Genomic DNA, 21,482 nt, shown 5'->3' with positions numbered 1-21,482 from the left:
AAAGAGTCGATTCTCATCAAATCGAATAGAATTCTGTGAAGTGAGTTGTAATGATACTCTGTCAAAAAAGTGTTGTTTTTCTCGTGTTTTTTCCTTTTTTCTAATATAAATTTGGGAATATTATTTTTTTAAAATGTCTTTAGCTGACGAATTGTTAGCAGATCTTGAAGAAAATGACGACGAGGATGTGGAAATGCAAGAATTGGAGGAGGAATTTATTCCGGCTTCTATTCCAATACCGATAGAAGAAGGTTAGGTTGCCTTGTTTATTAATGTTTTCTTTCGTTTATTTAAATCATTTTATATATATAGGTATATTAAATAAAATTTTAGTATTTATTTTATTGATTCATAAATTGTTTTATTTTGATAGGCAATATCTTTTATTGAAATAAAAATTTTTTATAAACAAAATTTAATTTTGAGGTTATCTTTTATTCTAAAACACACGCGCGTTTTATATTTATTATAATTTTGACATTATTTTCACAGAAATAAAAGTGCAAAGAGTTACAGAACTTTGTAAACTTTGTGTTTCAAGTCAATTGCAAAATGTGATGTTACAAATTGACAAATATAGCAAAATACTTCGTAAACCAACGGATATTGTTGGAGCAGTTGAATCTGATCCGGAATATCAACTTATAATTGGAGCTAATAATTTAGCTGCAAAAATAGACGACGAAATAGGTAATTAATTACTTATATAGTATAATTCAAAAATTCAGAATAATTAATATAAAAAATACAAAATTTTTCGACTTTTTCTACTTTTTTTTTTTACAACATTTTTTACATTTTTAAATAAAAAATGACTTTTTTTTAGTATACAATACAGCTCTTTCAAAATTTATTTATTTAACAAATTTTTTACTAAAATTCTTCGCTAAATTAATTATTTTCAATAATTTTAATAAAATTCTTCAAAAATTCAATTATGAGAAAATATTTTTCAAATATTTTTAAAAATTCAATAATTCTTTTAAATTTCTAAAAAAAAAATAATTTTAGCAATTACCAAAACTTTTAATTCAAAATCACATGAATTTTCATTAAAGTCTTCAAAAAATCAATTATTTAAAACATTTTTCAATTAAAAATTCTATAAAATTTTATTATTCACCGAAATCTTGAAATATTTCTTAGTTCGATTCTGAAATACATTCGACAGGGTGTCTAACAGTCAGGGAAAAGTCAGGGAATTTCTTTAATTTTTCTGGAATTTTATATAAATAAATTAAAATAACAATTATTTTCAAAAAAATTTTTACTTTTTTCTCAAAGCAAATGCAAATTAAAAATTTGTCCTTCACACTCAATTATTAAGCATGTGATATATCTTGTATTCATTAAGTAAATAATTATTTACTACTATTTATTGAATCTAATAAATGATTTTTTAAACTTGGATAACAATTAATTTTTTTCAGTGAAATATTTGGTTTTTTCAATAAAAATAAAAATTATATGATACAATTTTATTTTATCGGTTCAACTTCAAATAAAGTAAATTATTCATTAATACGAATAATTTTTATTATTTAATTGCTAATACCCACATTTAACTTATAAAAATTTTTACGGCGTCGAATATTAAATTATCGAATTTCTATTTAGCAAAATTGCATAAAGTGAATTTTATATTATGAAAAATTTTCTATTTACATTTAACTAAAATTCGATTTAAAAGAATTTCTATTTAGTAGAACTCGTATAAAGCATTTTTTCTAATACTTTTTTTTAAAATTTTAAATTAATAAAATTTCAATTTAACGAAATTTATGTCTATAAAAATTGACTAAAAAAAAGGAGAACTAAGTAGAATTTTTCTTAAATGAAAATTCTGTTAAATAAGAATTAGTTCGAATTAAAATTTTCTTTAATAAAAAATAAGCCAAAATTTCTGAACATTCAAATGAACGAAATATTTTTTTCAATCTATAAATTATTAAAAATGATGATGACAATATAAACTAAAACAATAAAGTAACCAAATATTAAATTAATAACTTCTTTTTAGATAATTAAAACAAATATTTTGTAATAAAATTAGTACTTGAAGAAGTTGCAAAAAAAATTTCGTTCATTTCAACGTTCAAAACTTTTGTCTCATAATAAAAACTTTGTTAATTAAGAATTTTGTTAAATAGAAATTCTGTTAATTGTGGATTTATTCAATGACAATTCTGTTAAGTAAATATTTTGATAAATCGAAATTTACTAAAATAAAAATTCTGTCAAAAAAAATTGTTCTTTATGCAATTTTTCTTGACATAAATTCCGTTAAATTGAAATTGTATTAATTTGAAATTCAATGTATTAGAAAATCTGCTTTATATAATTTTACTAAATAAAAATTTGAGAAATTATGATTTGACGCCATAAAAATTCTTTTGAATTAAATGTTGAGAATATTTATACGTCCCCAATTAGTTTATTTATTTCACTTAAATATGTTTTATTTTTTACGAAACATTATTTATTTGGTTCAAATACATATGAAATTAGTGGTTAATAGACAGGTAAATGATTTAATTGTATTAAAATAAATTTTATTAGATTAAAATAAAAATTTTTTAGTGTAATTTAAGTCAGGGAAAAGTCAGGGAATTTTTTTTCCTAGCAGGTGTTAGACACCCTGATTCGAAATAAATTTTCTTAATAATATTCATATAGAATTATTCTTATTAAGGAATTAATAAAATTAATTTAATATCTAATAACAATAGTTTATTTTAAATAAAATATTTATTAACTACATTAAATATATTAAAAATAAAAATAGACTTTTTCGACTTTTTTTTTGGAATATAACTGAAATTTCTACTTTCGCACCTTAAAGTCGATACGAGGCTTCTTACTGTTAATAATAAAAAAAAAAATTCTTCCTCTTCTAGGCACAATTCATCGATTTACAAAAGATAAATATTCAAAACGATTCCCAGAACTCGAATCATTGGTTGTCGATGCTTTGGAATATGTAATGACAGTACGAGAATTGGGAAATGATTTGGATCGTGCTAAAAATAATGAAATTCTTCAACAATTTCTTACACAAGCCATTATTATGGTTGTTTCAGTTACAGCATCAACGACTCAAGGGTACAAATTTTTTTATAACACATTTTTTTCCATTCAAAAATAATTTTAATTTTTTTTTTCTAGAGTTTGTTTTAATTATTAATTTTCCAATGATAAAATAAATAAAGAAACATTTATTTTATTCTTTAACTTTAGTCATTATAAAAAATATATATATTCTTTTAAATCGTATTTTACAGTCAATTGTTGACGGAAGAGGAGAAAGATGCAATTTTTGAAGCCTGTGATATTGCCGTTGATTTGAATAATTATAAAATAAAAATATTCGAATATGTCGAAAGTAGAATGGCTTTTATTGCTCCGAATCTCTCGATTATTGTTGGTTCTTCCACTGCTGCCAAAATTATGGGTAAAATAAATTTTTGTTTTACACAAAATTTTCTAGTCATTTAATATTTTTTTCACATTTCGAAATATTGTTTTAATTTAGAGTAAATTTGCCGTAATTGATGCACTGTCCTATTTTTTAATTATTTTTTTAAATCAATTTTCAGTATTTTTGAAAATTAGTTTCTAAATTTTGAAATAAATTATTAATATAGTATATATAAATATTTTTTGTTGTTATATTTATAATATTTACAGGTGTCGCTGGTGGTTTGACGAAATTATCAAGAATTCCCGCGTGTAATGTTTTAGTTCTTGGGACAAAAAAGACGACGCTTTCGGGATTTTCACAAACATCAACTCTACCGCACGCGGGATTTATTTATTATTCCGATATTGTTCAAGAAACACCGCCCGTAAATTTTTTTTTTTATTAAATATTGTAAACTATAAATTTAATTTTCAGATTTTATTTTTATTTTATTTATATTATTTACTTGTATTTATTTGTAGTTTAATTTATTTAAATATTAAATTTTAATCTCGTACGTGATTTTTTTTTTTTTTTTTAGGATCTTCACAGAAAAGCGGCAAGACTTGTTGCTGCAAAATGCATTTTGGCGGCACGTGTTGACGCATCGCACGAGAGCACTGATGGGCAAATTGGACGAATGTTTCGCGATGAAATTGAGAAAAAACTCGATAAATTACAAGAGCCACCGCCAGTGAAATTTGTGAAACCATTGCCAAAACCAATTGATCCCGGCAGGAAGAAGCGAGGTGGAAAACGAGTTCGTAAAATGAAGGAGCGTTATGCAATAACGGAATTCAGAAAACATGCGAATCGATTAAATTTTGCAGACGTAAGTATTTTTCGTTCTTTGCTTTTTATAATTTTCTCTTTTTTATTTACTATTTTATTCTATTTTTTTTCCTATTTTTGTCCTCTTTTTTTTTAGTAAAAAAAATTACCCCTTTTCATTTTATTTTTGAGGAGAAAAGTCTGTTATTGGATTTTTTTTGTTCATTATTATTTTTAGATTGAAAGCGACGCTTATCAAGAGGATTTGGGATACTCGAGGGGGACAATTGGCAAAGCTGGAACGGGACGAATTCGATTACCGCAAGTTGATGAAAAAACAAAGGTACGAATTTCCAAAACCCTTCAAAAGAATCTTCAGAAACAACAACAATGGGGTGGCAGTACAACGGTGAAAAAACATGTTTCCGGAACAGCCTCGAGCGTTGCATTTACACCTTTACAGGTAATTTTTGGAAAATTTCTTCTTTTTTTTCTCCATAAAATATTTCAGTTATTTTTAACGAAAGAAAGATAATTTAATTTTCTCTGAAAACATTTTATTTTTTTTTTTTACCTTTCTATTTGAGGAAGGAAAAGAGAAGCTAATTTATAATTTTCTCGCAGGGTTTGGAAATAGTAAATCCACAGGCAGCGGAAAAGAAAATAAACGAAGCAAATGGAAAATACTTTTCAAATACAGCTGCTTTTTTCAAAGTGAAAAAATCGACGTAAATTATTTGAATTTCTATTTGGTAATTATATATTATTACTAATTTTAAGATATTAACGAAATAAATGTACGTTAAAATAAACAAAAAAAAAATTGCATTAATATTATTAACAATATAAACTGTTTTATAAAGTAAATTAATTTATTTATTAATTAATATAATTTTTAAAAGAATTGTCGAAATAAATAACAGGATAAATTAGAAAAAGAAAAGAATTTTTAGATCAACATAAATTGTTTATTCTTTGAATAATTATGACACGTTGAAAGTAAAGAATACACGCGATTATATATACATAATAACGATCATAATCAACAATATTGCCCTAACAAGAAATATTTTTTTTTTATTTTCTATTGTTCTACAAGATTTGACAAACGAAACAATAGTTCTTTTTTTTATCAAATATAATATACATATATATATATACATAAATATTTTTAAACGATCAATCCTAAATTTCGATATATTTTTTAAAATAATGTAATTAAATAGGTAATTTAGGAGATTTTCACGTGTTTCTAAATGATTTCAAAATTATAATTTAAAAAAAAATCGAGTAACATCAAGTTGAAAAAATTTATTTGTAACATAAAAAGGGAACAAGAATTTATTTTTTAATAATTTATTTATATAAATTTATTTTTTTCGTGAAATAAATTAAAATTACATTTTTTTTTTTTGTATTTCGTAAACTTCAATGAAATGTTTCACGTATATTATTTTATATTAATAAATACTTTATGTGAATTGAAAAATAAAATTTCTTTAAAAATATTTTGGTTTATTTTCGTTCTTGTATAATTTTAAATAAAATGAAAATTAAATAAATATCTACCAATTTTTGTATATTTTTTAAAAGCAGGTTTGGTTTTTTTTTTCAAAATAATTTTTTTTCCTCGATTGTCAATGTAATTCATAGACAATAAAATACTTTTTTTTATATGAAAAAAAAAATTTTTTTAAATCATTAAAATTATTCTAGAAATAATGTAAAATTATTTTCCAAAATTTTAGAAAATATATCGAAATTTACAGAGTGAAATATAATAGACATTCAATAAATATTTATATGTATATATGTTTATATATATATTTATATATTATATACAAAAACATAACAATCTAACTTCTATAAGAAACAGTGATATTTATAATATATAAAATCATGAGTTTCGTCCATTTATGTTCAAGAACAGTTTGAAATATCTAACAAAAATAGAATATTCTTATTATTTTCCACAATCGTTCGTTCGTTATTTAATTAAAATATTGTTTATTTATTTATTTTTTTTTTTGACGATCACTTATTACGATTCTATTAGACTATAAGATTCATATATTCACGTTTCTCCATTAGAAGTTTCTTTTTTTTTCTATAATATATATAATCTCGCTTTTATTAAATACAACAATACAAACAGTCATATGCATTTTGTTTTTTTTTTTTTTTTGCAGTGATTTTTTTTCGCGTCGTATTACACCATAGCAAATATAATTTACATATATAAATGTATTATATAGCAATACGTAATGCCTTCACAAAATTAAAGGCTTGATTTTTAAATTGAAATTAAGAATGTTTGACCAGCAATTTTTGCTGTTGATATTTCTAATATTAAGCATTTGGTATTTTAGGTGTTATTTATCTAAATTTTATACGGGTTCAGAAAAACCCTTTTGTACTTAAGTACTACGCAAGTATAAACGATAATGAGACCATATAAAAGTATAACTACCAAATAAAAAATAAAAAATAAATAAAAACTAGGTTGTATAAAAACTAAGTACGCTTTAGTATTCTCTTTAAATATTATAATTTCGAATTTTCACTTTTTCGAAATTTATAAGAGAAAAAAATTTTCTGCCATCGAACATTGAAATCGGAAAAACGACGTTAATTTAGTTACGCCTTGAAAAAACCGTGAATTCGTTTGAAATTTTTAAATTCAACTTTGAAAATTTTTTTTTTTAATTTGCATTTTGATTTTCTTTTAAATTGAAAATTGTTCTAAATTTTTTTGTCTACCTCGAAGTAAAATGTTTCTCTTGAAAAAATGAAAAACTAAAAATTTGTGAAAACAAATTTTTATAACTGATTGATTAATGAAATATGAATTTTAAAAATTAAATTTAAAAAAAGCCTTTAATTTTGTTTGCAAATTTTATTGGCCACCTTGAGAATTTCTATTTAATCGAATTTTATTTTAATTTATATATATATTGAATTTAATTTTCGTTTCGGAGAATTTCTATTTAAATGAATTGCTTATTTAACTGAATTTATAATATTTAACAGAAAATTTCTATATCACATTTATTTAAGTTAATTTATATTTAACAGATTTTCATAGAACGTTTATTTTTATTTTAATTAAATTTCTATTTATTTGAATTTTTATTTAACTCAATTTTTCATTTAACAGAAATTGTATTTAATCGAATTTCAACAGAATTTTTATTTTAACGAAATTTCTATTTGGTAAAAGAATTTCTATTTAGACGAATTTTTAAATATCAAAATTTCTATTTTACCGAATTTTCATTTATTCAAGCATTCGGGTGGGGAAAAAAACATTTCGTAACAAATTACAAGAAACAAATAAAAAAAATATCGACAAAATTGTGATTGATTAATTTAAAAAAATTAGTGCCGAAATTTTTCTATAGAATTTTTGTTCGGATGAATAAAAATTCTAGCTAAATAGAAATTCTAATAAGAAATCTGCTAAGTAAATAAATTGAATCGAATAAAAATTCAGTTTAATGAAAATTCGACTAAATAAAAATTTTGCTAAATGTAAATTCTATTTAAATGAAAATTCGACTAAATAATATTTTTCAAAATATTAATTCTATTAAATGAAAATTGGATTAAAAGAAAATTCTAAAAATTCTGTGAAATAAAAATTTTGTGAATTGTTATCTAAATAGGGTTTAGAATAAAATTGTCTGGAATTATTTTTTTGGCAACATAAAAAAAAAATTGTCCATTATTTTTTCCTTGATATTAATTTTAAGGTGTCAAACATTCTTAATCAACAAAATTGAATTATTTTTTTATTTTTAATGATAAAAAATCAGTTATCAGATTCGTGCTCCTTTTTCTTTCGTCCTTTTTTCTGTTTTTTTTTTTTTTTTTGTTCTTTTGATTATTAACATCGATTCTCGCATCAGAGAACTGAAATTTTCCACACATATTGAAAATCTTAAGAGAACAAAATTATTCTCTTAATTATTGGAATAAAATCTACCCGTATTTTTTAATTCATTTTTTGTTTTGTTTTCTGTCGAAATTCATATACATAGTACAATGTCAATGGCTTTTTTTTTTGAGGGAAATGTATTATATATTTATATATAAATATATCTGAAATACTTTCGTTAACGGGTGATAAAATGTTCTATTAAAATTCTTAAAATCTTCATGTTTTATAATTATAATCTTTTATATATATATATATAGTAAATCTTCGGAAAATAGCACCGGACACATTACGTATATACTTTCCCCAGCATTACGTATTACTGCAAATGATTTTTTTTTCTTTTTGCAGAATGCGAATGAATATTTGATAAATTTTGCAAATTGTCATCGTTTCTTGTATATTTTAAATTTTTTTTCTTAAAAATAAAAAAATCGAAAAAAACAAAATTTGATTGAAAACAGAAAGAGAAAGAAAAAAACGATGACGGGCAGATTTTATTAAATATTCGCTTCGTTTTTTTTTTTTTTTTTTTTTATAGAGAGGTCGAAGTACTCACATCGTGATAATTCTCTTTTTTCAAAAATAACAACAAGAATTTCAGGTAACAATTTCAATAACTTTTCATTTAAATCCAAAATCGATTTTTTCGATTTTCTTCGGATTTAATCCGATTCAAATGGGAAAATTATGGATGAAAATTTCAAGAACCTTTTTTTTTTCTTGAAAAAATTTACATTTTTTTTTTTTTGTTTAGAAACTTTAATAATAATCGTATCAGTTTTTGAACGAGTATTAGCGTTTTCTTTTTACGTATAAAAAATAAACTTCGATCAGTGCGCGAATAAAATCGGATATTTTTTTTTTCTTTTTAGAATTTAGAGTACAGTTTTTTTTAATTTTAGTATCAGTGTCGATTCCTTACTTTTTGGTTTTGTCTATTTTTTTTTACTGCCGAGACTCGAAGAATGAACGGCAGCGTGCAAAGCGTCAGAGTTTTTCTTGAGCTGGTGTCTTTGTCGGTGGTGCTGACGAAGATGATGATGTCGAGGGTCCCACGCTTGTACTTCGCTCTAAGACTCTGCGACCAAAAGCTGAGCGTCTTGGTGTCCTAAAAGAACTGTCGAATTTTTTTTTTAATAAAAAATCAAATTTTTTTTTTTTTTTAAAGAAAAATTTACACATTTTTTTTTTCACGAGTATAAAACAAAAACTATCGTTTGGGGATTTTTTTTTCAAAAAAAAAAACGATACGAGAACTAAATCTAAGAATTTATTTTTAATTATATTATTTTACACATTTTCATTTCATTTCACTAAATCAAAAAATAGAACTACATTTTTATTGTTAGGGTAAAAATCTAATTTCATTGATGCAAAATTTTTTCTATTTACTGGGATTTTATTTTTTGTTATCGTTCAGGATTTTTGGCTACAAGGCTTTTATTTCTATTTTCTTTATTCTGTGAGAATTATGTGATGATTCTTTGTTGCTTCGTGTTTTGTTTTTTTTTTAAATTTAAAGTATAATTTAGTATTTTAATTTTTTTTCTAATTAGTAACAAGTAGTTATTTGGATAATAATTATAAAGTAATTTAATAAATGTGTAAATTAATAATTATGGTAAATTAATTTAAAAATGCATTTTTATTAATTAATTCAGTTAAATCGATTCAATTATTAATTTATTTCATGGAATGTGTAACTTTTTTTTTTTTAATCAGAAAAATAGTTTTGTGAAAAAAGGTTGCCTTTTCTACTCCAGTTCGTGTAAAAATAGAAAAATAATTCAACAATTTTCTGGCAAATGTTAATTTTGTAAATCGGAAAGATTTTAAAAAAACACAATACAATAAATATTATTGTAATCTATATATTTTTTATTTCGTTATCTACACGGGAAAAAGAGAAACGTTGGAATAATACCGTTTTCCGATTGGTTCAACGTCAGTGGGCCCTGTCACGATTTCGGCATTGATTCAACAGACTTTTACTGTTGAACCTACTGTCCATCTATTGTTACAAGTAAGTTGATCCAACAGACACTGCCTACAGCGCTCCTTGCCGTTGAACCAATCGGAGAACGGTATTAATCCAACGTTTTTCTTTTTCCCGTGTATTATTTTTCTCTACGAATTTTTTTGTTTTTTTTTTTTTATTAATTTGTAATTTTTCTTCAATATTGGAATTTTATTCAAAAACCTAAGTGAAATTTGGCAAATTTTTCTAAACTTTTTTTTTTTGAAATATAAAAATTCCTATAAAATTAAATAAAATATGTTGAAATTCACAATATATAATCAAATAAATTTTTTAATAATTTATCTCTTTATATAATAAATAAAAATACATGAAATTTAATTTTTGGAAAATTTGTATTTTAATTTCAAAATTCTATAAAAAAAAAGATTTTTTTCAATTATTAGAAACGTTTAAATAAAAAAAGTTGTAAGTAATAAATAAAGTATTAAAATTTTTCCGAGGACTTTTGCCAGAGACTTTCGTCGATCTTTTTAAAAAAAAACAATAGATAAGAAAAATACCAATAAAATGGAATTTTTTTTTTTTTATAGATGTAGAAAAAATTTTTTGTGCAACACGAACAGCAAAGTAGCGGTGCTTCTTTAAATTTTCCAAATATATTAAAACATTGTTTAATGCTCCTTAAAAAAGTGAGATACACACATTCTTAAGCTGACAAATACCTAAATGATTATGCATATAAGAATTATTTAAAACCTATTTAGACGATATTTATGTTGGAAATACTTTTCTATTTTCCAAAATTGAAATTAAAATTCCTTCTATTTATTTCTTATTTTTATTTCAAAAAAAATTAAATTTAAATTAATTTGAAAAATTTTAATTTCAAACATTTATTTCCAAAAAATTATTTTATTAAAAAATGTTTATTAAAAAAATATTTAATAAAAAAAAAACTAGTAATTATAATAATTAAAGAAAAATTATTGTAAAAAATATAAAATTTTCTCCCCATTGCAATTTTATGTTGGAAATAGTTTTCATTTTCCAAAGTTACAAATTTTTTTGAGCTTATTTAAAAAATGTGGAATTTGTTTCCCTTTACAATTTGTTTTACATTTTCTTTCTTTTTCACTTTATACTGAGCAGTTCCAACATTAGAGAATTATTTGATATATAATAAATTAAAATGAATTAATATATTAGTGGGAGAAAGACGTGAAAAATGAGAGCGTGATGTAAGCGGATCGAGAGAATAAGCGAGGATCTAAATATATATTTTTTCTATGCAGAAAGCGATGTCGTAACAATTCATTTTTTTTTTTTTTCTTTTTTTTTTGTGGACGTATAAAGACAACAGTAAACAAGCATAGAATAGAGAAGCCACAAAATGCAACCGATTTAGTGGTAAAAAGTTTTGTTTCAAGTTATATAATTTGTTGTGAGATGAATTTTTTTCGAAAAAATACAATTCGAACGAATAGAAAATAGATTTGAGAATTTTTTTTCTGCCATTAAAGAGAAAAACGAGAGCCAACAAAATATCCATAAATGAGATAAAAACACAGGTGCTTAATTTTTTTAAAAAAATTTTTTGTTTTGAAAAAAAAAACTGTCCAAGATAAAGGTGCAAAAAGAAATTTTCAGAGAATATTTTACTCACTTTCCTTTAAATTCTTCTGTTTCTAATTCCTTACTATTGTTTGTCTCTATATCGAAGGAAAAAGAAATTTATTTAAATTTCTCTCCTATTCGTTTCGATTTTTCAAATTATTTTATTAGTAGCATATTTTTTTTTTTGCCAAGAGCTGCTACAGAAAAATATTGCGAAAATAAATTCAAAAATTGGATTTAAAGTTATTTTTTGTAATTTAAAAAAAATTTGAAAATAAAATTTTTTTTCCGCTTCTTTTTATCGAGAATTATTATCTTTAGATTTTAATTTGAAAATTTCATTTAGCAATTTTTTTTTTTGCTATAGAATAGAACAAAAAAAAAATCGAATGGAAATTCTGTAGCACTCATTGATGAATTTTTCGCAGCAGAAAAGTGATTTGTATGAAGATTTTTTGCCTCTACCTTCTAATCGCCTAAAATGATTTAAACGTGCTTTAAAAAATATAAAATAAAAATTCTCCTAAACTTATGTCCGCGAGTTGTGGTGTTTATTTAAGAGATAGCTCCAACATCTATCATCGTGCATTACATAATTATAGGCTCTAAAAACATTGTCATTCATGCTCCATTTTTTTTTTTCTGTAACACTTATCTCAGCTCGACCTACCACCAAAAAAATTTTTTTTTCCAAATTAAAAATAATAAAATAAAACAATAATATTTTACCTTTATTTGGATATTTTTTCATATTAAATTCCAAAAACAGAAAAACGGAAAAAAATTTAATTATTAAATTTTAGAAATAAAAAATATTTTTTAGTAAAGAAAAATATTTTTTACAATTAAAAAGTATATTTTTTTATAAATATTTTGTAGAAAAAAATATTCTAAAACAGTTTTTTTGAGATCTCGTGTTTTTTTTAAATAAATTAATTTTTTTAAAAGTTAAAAAAAATGAAAAATAAAATACAAAAAGAAATTAATGTATAATTTTTAAAAGAAAATAATTTTCTTTGGTGGGAGATTCAGCTGATTTTGTGAACATTGAACATTCAACTAGAATTTTTTTTTTTTTATTTGGGAAATTTTTTTTTTCAATGATTCCCATTTACCTTTGAATGTAAAAGCGAGAGAGACCATTTCGTTTTTATTTTGTTATTTTTTTTTTTTTTTTTTTTGGATTCAAACGAAAAATGATATTTAATCTCATTTTTTTTTTGTTGTGAGAGATTGAGAGAGAGAGTCATTTATAGCTGCTTAACCACAAATCCTGGACATATTGTGTATTTAACGGTCGACATTTAAAGAATAAATTTTTTGTATTTTGAGCATAGGATGCTGGGCAGCTTGTAGGATGAAATATTAGCTATGCTGCACAACGCGATAAATCCTCATAGCAGGCACCTGGAATATATTAAGAACCTCATAAAGCCTCCCACACTCGAAACGATTCCGTTCGCATTTTTCCCATTGCGGGGAGATTTTTCTACTCTATTTCACTAAAAAAAACTCTATAATTTTTCAGCTGCAATACAAAAAAAATGATTTTTTTTTTCATTGTCTCACGCATCCTCAATTTTACTTTAATATTGTAGATTGTATAGATATTTACTAAATTTTGGAATCATCTTTTTTTTTTTTAATTTTTGTAGTTACAAAAAAATATTATTTACAATTTTAATTTTTTAAAAAACAAAAATTATAAAATATTTTTTCAAAAAAAAAATTTCCGTGTTATCTATTTTATTACCTGCAAATTTAATAATTGACAAAATAATATTTTGAACAAATTACAATAGAAATTTTAATTTGAAAATAATAAAATAAATTATAAATATAGAAAATTATTTTTCCAAAATAAATATAACATAATTTATTTTTAATTATATGCAAAAATAATTTCCCAAAATTGTTGTCCCCCAATTTTATTTTGAAAAAATAATTGAAAGTTTTTTTTTAATTTATTTTATTTTTTAAATTCAATTATTTAAAAACAAATTTATTCTTTTAATTTTTAACTTCATTTCTCTACTTTTTTTTTGAATTTTTGAAAATAGGAAAGATTTATTTAAATAAAAACAGTTTCTAAGCACTTTCTAGTTTTAAATAAAATTTTTAATCAATTTTGCACTTCGTGATATTAAAATAGCGGTACTGAAGTTTTTCTTATTTTTTTTTAAATCAAGCAATAAAAATAAAAACTACATAATAATTTAATTTCAAAACAATTTAATTTATAAAACAATTTAATTTTAAAAATAATTGAATTTATAAAATAATTTTGACCAAAAATTGATAAATTTTAAAAGACATGCATTATTGTTTTGAATTTTAAAAAATAATAATATATAAATTAATTTAAATTCAAAATAATATTAAATTTTTAATGTAGTATCGAATTTTCAAAATTATCTTGATAATAATTACAATTTTGAATATCTTAAAACCCGTCGACAACTTAAATTTTTAATCTTTATTTTTTTCAAAAAACTTTTGAACCCTCAACTTCTTTCATCGTTCAAAATTTTTTTACTTTGAAAAAATGTTTATTTTTGCAAATTTTCTACTTTGGGTCCTTTTTCTTTTGGACTTTGGAAAATTAAATTTTTGATCCTTTGAAATTGGAACTATTTTTGTGCGGTTTAAAGTAAATTTCCAAAAAAAAAAAAATTTATTTTTGTCGAAGAAAAAAAAAATTGAAAAGTAAAATTAAATATTAAACAAGTAAAATTTTTGGAGTGTGAGACAATTTTTCTATATACCCTAATGGTTTGAGCGGTATAGGAGTGTTAGCAAGGGAAGAAAGAGAAATTCTAAGAGAGATAGTTACCAATGTAAGTTAGTAAATTGTACGCAGATTTTAGGAGCGTGTTAGATGTGACTAAGGTAGACTTTCCGCTTTAAGTGCACGTTGCTACGCGCTGGCGAGCTGACTGCTGTGTCGTTACTGGAACAGAGCCGGGGCTCTTATTCTCACGCACAAACACTGCAAACATCACGCTTCAACGAAACCACCCCCCCACCCAAAAAAAAAAAAATAAAAAAAAATCCATTTTTCCAAAATTCTTACAATTCTATTTCTTTCTCCCCCCCTCTCCATATTTTGATATCAGAAAAGATATATAAATAATGCAACACAACCAATAAACTACAAGAAACTCTCTAAATGATCAAATTTCTCCATTTTTCAATAATTATTAATTTTACCAAAAATTCCACTAATTCTTCATTTTCGATTTTTTTTATTTTACTATTACATTTTTTTTTAAAAAAACTTGAATTTTTATTTATCCAAATAACGAAAATTCGAAATTTATTTACTCGGAGAAATAAAAATCTGTCAACATTGAAAAATGTAGAAAAATCCTCGCTCTAAAAATTTAACTAATATAAAATTTTCAGGACAATATGCAAATGATTTTTTTTTTTTGTAATTATTCATTAAATATATATGCAGAAGCTGCAAACTATTCTACATTTTGGATTTTGATTATTATTATTATTAATTCTAATAAATAATTTTCCATTTTGGAAAAAAAGTACCTTTCGTTCCCGGTTTATTTGAAAAATTCACTCTTTCATTAAAAAAAAAAAATATATATATATTTCTTCCCTGAAGCAACTCGTAACCTAAATTCAATTTTTTTTCTGTATCATCACTTTGCCTCCTGTTTCTTTTTATTGATTTAATATTTGACTATTCCTCTTTCCTTGAAACAAAATGTTAAAAATGGCAAATTCTTTTTGGAATTCAAGAAGAAGAAAAAAATAGAGGCAGCCGAAACGTATATATATAGATTATTTCCAATTTTGGTAAAATATTTCTTTTTTTTTTGAAACAACTTACCTTCTTCGTCGCAACGATGTGTTTTGACCAGGAAGTCCAAATTGTCCCCTTGGAATGACCATTCGGGCATTTCCCTGAGCAGGTCGCGAACCACCATGAGCTTGTAGTGTACTCAAATGAGCCGCGTAACCTTCCGATAAAACTGTCGCTAATGCTTGTTGTTTCTTTGGAACTTTACCAACGATAAATATTTGATTTGGTTTTAAATTTATCGACGTATAGACATTTATGTCTTTACTGCTACCGTAAGCGTAATGAATAATCACTCCGTGTTCCTGAAAATTATGATTTTATTCATTTTTTTTCGATAAAAAAAAAATTTCCCATTTTAAATTCTAATAAATAGAGATAGGAATTATTTTCGAAATTGTAATTTTAAAATTAATTTTAAATAAATTCTTTGGAAATTGAATTACTTTTACAATTTTTAATTTAAAATCATTAAAACGAATGGCAAAATTTTCAATTGCAAGTATTAATAAAATAATGATAAATAATTAATAATTTCAGTTTCAATAAATAATTACAATATTTTACGTAAATTTTTCTCTAAACTATTTTTTTTAATAAATGGAAAGAAAAAAAAAATTTCTATTTAATTCACGAAATTTTTCTCCGTATATTTAAGTAAATAAATAAATTTGAAAATTAGAATTTAAATAAAAAATCGATTTACCTGGACAAGATTGTTTAAGTACGCAGCCTTAGGACGTAGAGGATCCTTATTAATACCTTCCGCAAAGGAGACAAGTCCATGTGGAAAATTGTGTTGCGAAAGCCAGGACACAACTTTTTGTTGTTGCATATCCGGTCTTGCTGTTATGTAAATTATTAAGTATCCCAATTCTTGCCAGTGTCTGAAAAATTTGAAAAAATTAGAAAAACCATAAATCACTCAAAATAAATACTAAAAAAAAAACTCTAATTGGAGTATAGTAAAAATAATCGTAAATACCTCACAACATCGACAGCTCCGGGTCTCACTTTAGGGTCCTTTCCACTTACAGAAACGCTAGCAGTAAAACTTCCATCAATACTAAAAACTACACACTCTGTTCTAGGTGGTATCACAGCCATGAAAAAATCTACCGACGTGTGGTCGCCCCTAAAAAAAATATTTCTTACTTGCAAATTTATTTGCCTGTTTGTTTCTTTTTTCATTTCAATTATTTTCATCACAACTTATTGAAAAAAAAGTATCAAAATAGTGTTATATCTTTAAAATGAAGAAAAAGAAAAATTAGAAAAAGGAGAAAAAAAGAAAAGAAAAAAGAAAAAAAAATAGAAAAATTCTAAGGCATAAAATTAACATCATTTTTCTCATGATTATTTAAAAAAAAAAATTATCAATTGTTAAATTTCGATTAACTTTTTGTTTTTGGCACAACGGTAAGAGCAGCGTATGATTATTCTATAAAAATGATTTTTCACATAAATTTTTATTTTACAAAATAGCATTTAATACAGAATTTTTTTTTTTTAAACGAATATTTACTCAACGGAATTTTCAAAGTACCAAATTTTTATTTGACAGAATTTTTATTTTACAAAATATCTCTTTACCCACAATTGTTTCTTGACAAAGAATTCTAATTTAATCTAATTTCTAATTTATTAGAATTCTCATTGAGTAGAATTTTAAGTAATTCGAATTTTTAAATCCTAAAACTTGGAATTGGAAGCTTATATAAAATATTTAATATTTTAAAACAACAATTTTAATTAAAAATCTTCAAAAATTCAATTATTTCTTAAAACTTTAATCAAGATCTTGGCATTTCAATTATTTAAAACATTTTTCAATTAAAAATACTCTAAAATTCAATTATTTTTTGAATTTCAGATAGTAAATTAGAATTATTAAAAAAAAAAACGGTTGAGAAAAGGGTAAATCCACGTCAGAAATATCAGAATCTGCAAGTGGTTCTTCGATTTTAATGATACTTGGTAAAATTATAGCTTTATATAAGAGCAATGTGTAAGTAAAAGGAATTTTTAAAATATCTAAAATTGTAGGAGTTATATCACTTTTAATTTTGATACTGCATTTTTTTCATTCCTTTATATCTCGGTCAATTTTCAACCGATTTTGATGAATCAAAAACGATTTTTTTCAGAAAATTACGTATTTTCAGAAAATTTTAAAATAAAAATAAAATTTTGTTATTTAAATAGAAAAAAGTAAAAAACAAAATTTCTTTTAGATTTTTTTTCAATTTCGACCTCTTTTTTTTAATTTTTAATTTTTTAATAATATTCCTTTTTATTTTATCTTTAATTTAAAAAAAAATTCATCCTGGAGACTTTTTTAGATCTCGTGATATCGTTCTTTAAATATCCACATGTCAAGAAAACTAGGATCCAGATTTGTGTTTCTACTTTCATTTGTTTTATAATATTATTGTTACAAACTAGAAACATTCGCGTAATAATGTTTTTATTTTGAAATTACTTGACTAAAACAAGTGAAAATTCAAGCAAATCAATATTTTATTAATAGATTTGAAGCAAAGTTTTTATTTTTTGTAATATTTATAATTTAAAATAAATTGTAATGAAACCTTAACAATGCAACCTGAAATTGTAGCTGAAGTTTTTAGCGCTTTCTTTTAGAGGATTCTAAAACAAATATTTATTCATAACCATAAAAAATTTCAACAAACAAATGAAAGAAATGATAGAAGCAAGTCCTGCGGTTTTCAAATTGATGAAGACTTATAATACTTAAAGGAAAATATCACGAGATCTAAAAAAGTCTCCAGGATGAATTTTTTTTTAAATTAAAGATGAAATAAAAAGGACTATTATTAAAAAATTAAAAATTAAAAAAAAGAGGTCGAAATTGAAAAAAAATCTAAAAGAAATTTTGTTTTTTACTTTTTTCTATTTAAATAAGAAAATTTTATTTTTATTTTAAAATTTTCTGAAAATACGTAATTTTCTGAAAAAAATCGTTTTTGATTCATCAAAATCGGTTGAAAATTGACCGAGATATAAAGGAAAGAAAAAAATGCAGTATCAAAATTAAAAGTGATATAACTACTACAATTTTAGATATTTTAAAAATTCCTTTTACTTCTTATATAAAGCTATAATTTTACCAAGTATCATTAAAATCGAAGAACCACTTGCAGATTCTGATATTTCTGACGTGGACTTACCCAAAAGAAAAATTTTGTAAAATAAAAATTCTGTCAAAAAAAAAATTGACAAATTAAAAATTCTATTGAGTAGAACTTGATGAGCTTCTAGGAATCAAAAAATTCGCTAAAATTTAAAATTCTTGAATTCTGTCATTTTTAAAATTATTTTTTGAAAAAAGTAGCATTTAGTGGCTTTTGGACAAAATTAGTAGTTAAAAAGTAGCCTTGTCGAAAAAAAAGTATCAAAAAAGTGTTTCAAAGACTGTGAATAATTTTTGAAGAAACTTACCTGACTACCATTTTAATAGGATGAAGACCATAACCCAAAGCCTTTTCATCGGGAATCCGGTAAACAATTCTTCCATTTTTATCCGTGACTTCGGTAGAAAGATAACTCCATTCGCCGGCCGGTGCATCTCTCATGATATGAATGTCTACTTTTTCACCCGTTAACGCAATCACATCTATTGGACTATACATAAATCTAGCGACTAGAATTTGTGGCACACCCTCTCTTACAATCACGTCGTTTGCTCTGTGATTCGCAGCCACACTCTGTAATTTCAAATTAACTCCTTCATTATTCCCAATACTATAATTACACAATTGTAATTCAATGAAAATTTTTTATTATATATTGTTTTGAAATTACTTTTAAAATTATAAACAAAATTTAAAAAAAAAAATTGATTCAACAAAAATTAACTCACCTTGAATTTTATTAAATTAAATATTAATCAAAATAGATAAACTATATAAAAAAATTTTAATTCAATTTGAAAAAGTACCTTTAATTTAACGGAAGTGCGTTTTTTATTCCATTTCTCTCGCGGCTGACCTGGACGGAAGCATGTGAGCTCTTTCTCTTCATTAGAAAGTAATGGCAAATCAAATCTGCTCAATTGTCGTAAAATAAAGGCAATAACATCCGACGATTCCCAATAACTCGCATGAAATAGATGAGGCAATGCATTCGCGGGAAAATTGGCAAGACCCTCAGGACAATATAATGCGTAATCTATCCTTTTTGTTCCCCACCATTTTTGCATTACTACAACAACAACAAAAAATAGACAAAATATTAAAAATTTTTTTTGAAAAATATGAGAATTTTTTTTTAAATTATTTTTCTTTCAATTTGTTTAATAATTCAAATTTTTTTTTTATTATTTTTCAATTTTTTTTTTTTTATTATTCAAATTTTTATCTATTTTTGAAAGTTTAAAATTATATTTTTATCTGCAAAAAAAAGTAAATGAAATTTCATTCTCACGGGCAGAAACAGCTTGCAATGGAATAGTGTCAATCATTCCTGACATGGAACTCTGAATGGAAATATCCGAGAGTCGTCGCATTGTTGAAAACGTTGCATTAGGAACGTTCAAACCATCGGTGAAGAAATGTGGATTAGACTGAATTGCATCCACTAGAAAATTATTTAAAAAAATATATTATAGAATATATAAATAAAAATATAAATAATATAAATAAATATCAAAAGAATAACAGGGTTGACACAAAATTTTAATTATAATTTTCCCTAACATTTTTTCTGTATAACAAAAATTTTCCCATATTTTTCAATTTTGAATTAGAAAATTATTTGGTAAAATATTTTTTACTTTCTATATTTTTCTTAATATAAAAATATCTAAATACAATAAAATTTGTTTTTTTTTTCTAAGAAATTATTTATTAGAATTTATGAATTATTAAAAATGATTAAATATTTTGTTTGTTTTCTTTTTTTCTAATTTAATAACTTACGTAAATGACAAGGTAGACCGTTCCCAAGTGGATATTTTTGATATCGGGCAACGTTAACTGGTGGCAAAAGGGAGAATCTCGCTGAAATTAAAGGCTCTAATCTAGCAGCTACCGGTTCAGTGGGATGGAACATATTGTACACTTGATTAACGGCCGGCCTTGGAATATTACTGCTTTTATCATCGTTCGAGGAGATTTTCCTGTAAGACAACACCAAACCCAAGGGACTTCCAAACATGAAAAATTCGCTTACTTCAAATTCTAATTTACATTGTTGAGAATGATCGCTGCAAAAAAAAAGAAAGAAAAAAGGGAAGACATGTTATTAATAATAAACAAATTTATATTATAATAACAAATTTTTATTGATTTTTTTTTATAAAAATGTATTAAATTATTAAATTATTTTATTGACTTCTTAATTTGGAGGAGAATTTTCATTTAGCACAATTTTCTTTTGAAAGAATTTCTGTTTAAAAATGAATTTACATTTTCAATATTTCTATTTAGCTTGATTTCCATTACACCGAATTTATACATTTTAAAAATATATATTTAGCCGAATTTTTATTTAGCAAAATTTGGCATCTTATAAATTTATACAAAATTCAATGAAATGAAAATTTGGTTTAATATTTGAATTAATTTGAAAAATTAAATTGAATTTATTTTAAATGTAATAATTTACATTTTTTTGGGATAAAAATTAATTATTTATTTTACTTACAGTTAAAAAATTAACGATTCGATGAATAAATTTACTAAATGCAAAATTTTGTTAAATAAAAATTCGATTAAATTGAATAATAAATAAAATCACGGAAAAATAAATACTTTTGAAAAATAATGTTAAATAGAAATTCTGTTTTAAAAAAATAAACCTTATTAATTGGAAATTTAGCTAAAACATTCGGCTAAATAAGAAAAAAATCGGACAAATAAATTAAGTTAAGTAA

The 21,482-nt window shown here is 23.4% G+C and overlaps 2 protein-coding genes across 14 annotated transcripts in view; one reads left to right on the top strand and one right to left on the bottom strand.

Annotated features, from left to right (window-relative positions):
* The first annotated feature begins 20 nt into the window (after window positions 1-20).
* LOC127277754 (U4/U6 small nuclear ribonucleoprotein Prp31) lies at window positions 21-5,098 on the top strand. The gene is made up of 8 exons (XM_051299113.1): window positions 21-251; window positions 493-690; window positions 2,898-3,102; window positions 3,282-3,451; window positions 3,688-3,845; window positions 4,002-4,292; window positions 4,470-4,694; window positions 4,856-5,098. Exons 1-8 carry the CDS (start codon window positions 134-136, stop codon window positions 4,961-4,963), a joined length of 1,473 nt encoding a protein of 490 aa, XP_051155070.1. The 5' UTR covers window positions 21-133; the 3' UTR covers window positions 4,964-5,098.
* A 3,808-nt stretch (window positions 5,099-8,906) lies between these two features.
* Window positions 8,907-21,482, bottom strand: part of LOC127277742 (protein retinal degeneration B) — a 59,262-nt gene continuing 46,686 nt past the window's right edge. For 9 of the 13 annotated variants that reach the window (XM_051299067.1, XM_051299071.1, XM_051299072.1 and 6 more), the window contains 8 exons: window positions 20,527-20,813; window positions 20,033-20,185; window positions 19,548-19,810; window positions 19,049-19,314; window positions 16,572-16,721; window positions 16,293-16,473; window positions 15,617-15,891; window positions 8,907-9,288 (listed from right to left, as the gene is read on the bottom strand). In XM_051299067.1, coding sequence (XP_051155024.1) covers window positions 9,159-9,288; window positions 15,617-15,891; window positions 16,293-16,473; window positions 16,572-16,721; window positions 19,049-19,314; window positions 19,548-19,810; window positions 20,033-20,185; window positions 20,527-20,813 — 1,705 coding nt within the window. In that variant the 3' untranslated portion in view covers window positions 8,907-9,158. Of the gene's footprint in view, window positions 9,289-11,815; window positions 11,862-12,881; window positions 13,174-14,599; window positions 14,717-15,616; window positions 15,892-16,292; window positions 16,474-16,571; window positions 16,722-19,048; window positions 19,315-19,547; window positions 19,811-20,032; window positions 20,186-20,526; window positions 20,814-21,482 lie in introns of all 13 variants that reach the window. The other 4 variants (XR_007842400.1, XR_007842401.1, XM_051299070.1 and 1 more) reach the window with 4 other exon arrangements.

Source organism: Leptopilina boulardi, unplaced genomic scaffold (assembly GCF_019393585.1).
Source record: "Leptopilina boulardi isolate dan_hultmark-lab unplaced genomic scaffold, ZJU_Lbou_2.1 LbouV2_179, whole genome shotgun sequence".
Lineage (NCBI taxonomy): Eukaryota > Metazoa > Arthropoda > Insecta > Hymenoptera > Figitidae > Leptopilina > Leptopilina boulardi.
The sequence above is the reverse complement of the archived record's forward strand: the minus strand, read 5'-3'. Positions and strand labels throughout refer to the sequence as shown.

Excerpts from the sequence above, each read along its gene's own strand:
- LOC127277754 (XM_051299113.1), top strand. The coding sequence starts at position 134 with ATGTCTTTAGCTGACGAATTGTTAGCAGATCTTGAAGAAAATGACGAC. Across the intron at positions 3,103-3,281 it reads ACAGCATCAACGACTCAAGG|TCAATTGTTGACGGAAGAGG; the intron begins GTACAAATTTTT and ends CGTATTTTACAG. Across the intron at positions 4,293-4,469 it reads ATCGATTAAATTTTGCAGAC|ATTGAAAGCGACGCTTATCA; the intron begins GTAAGTATTTTT and ends TATTATTTTTAG.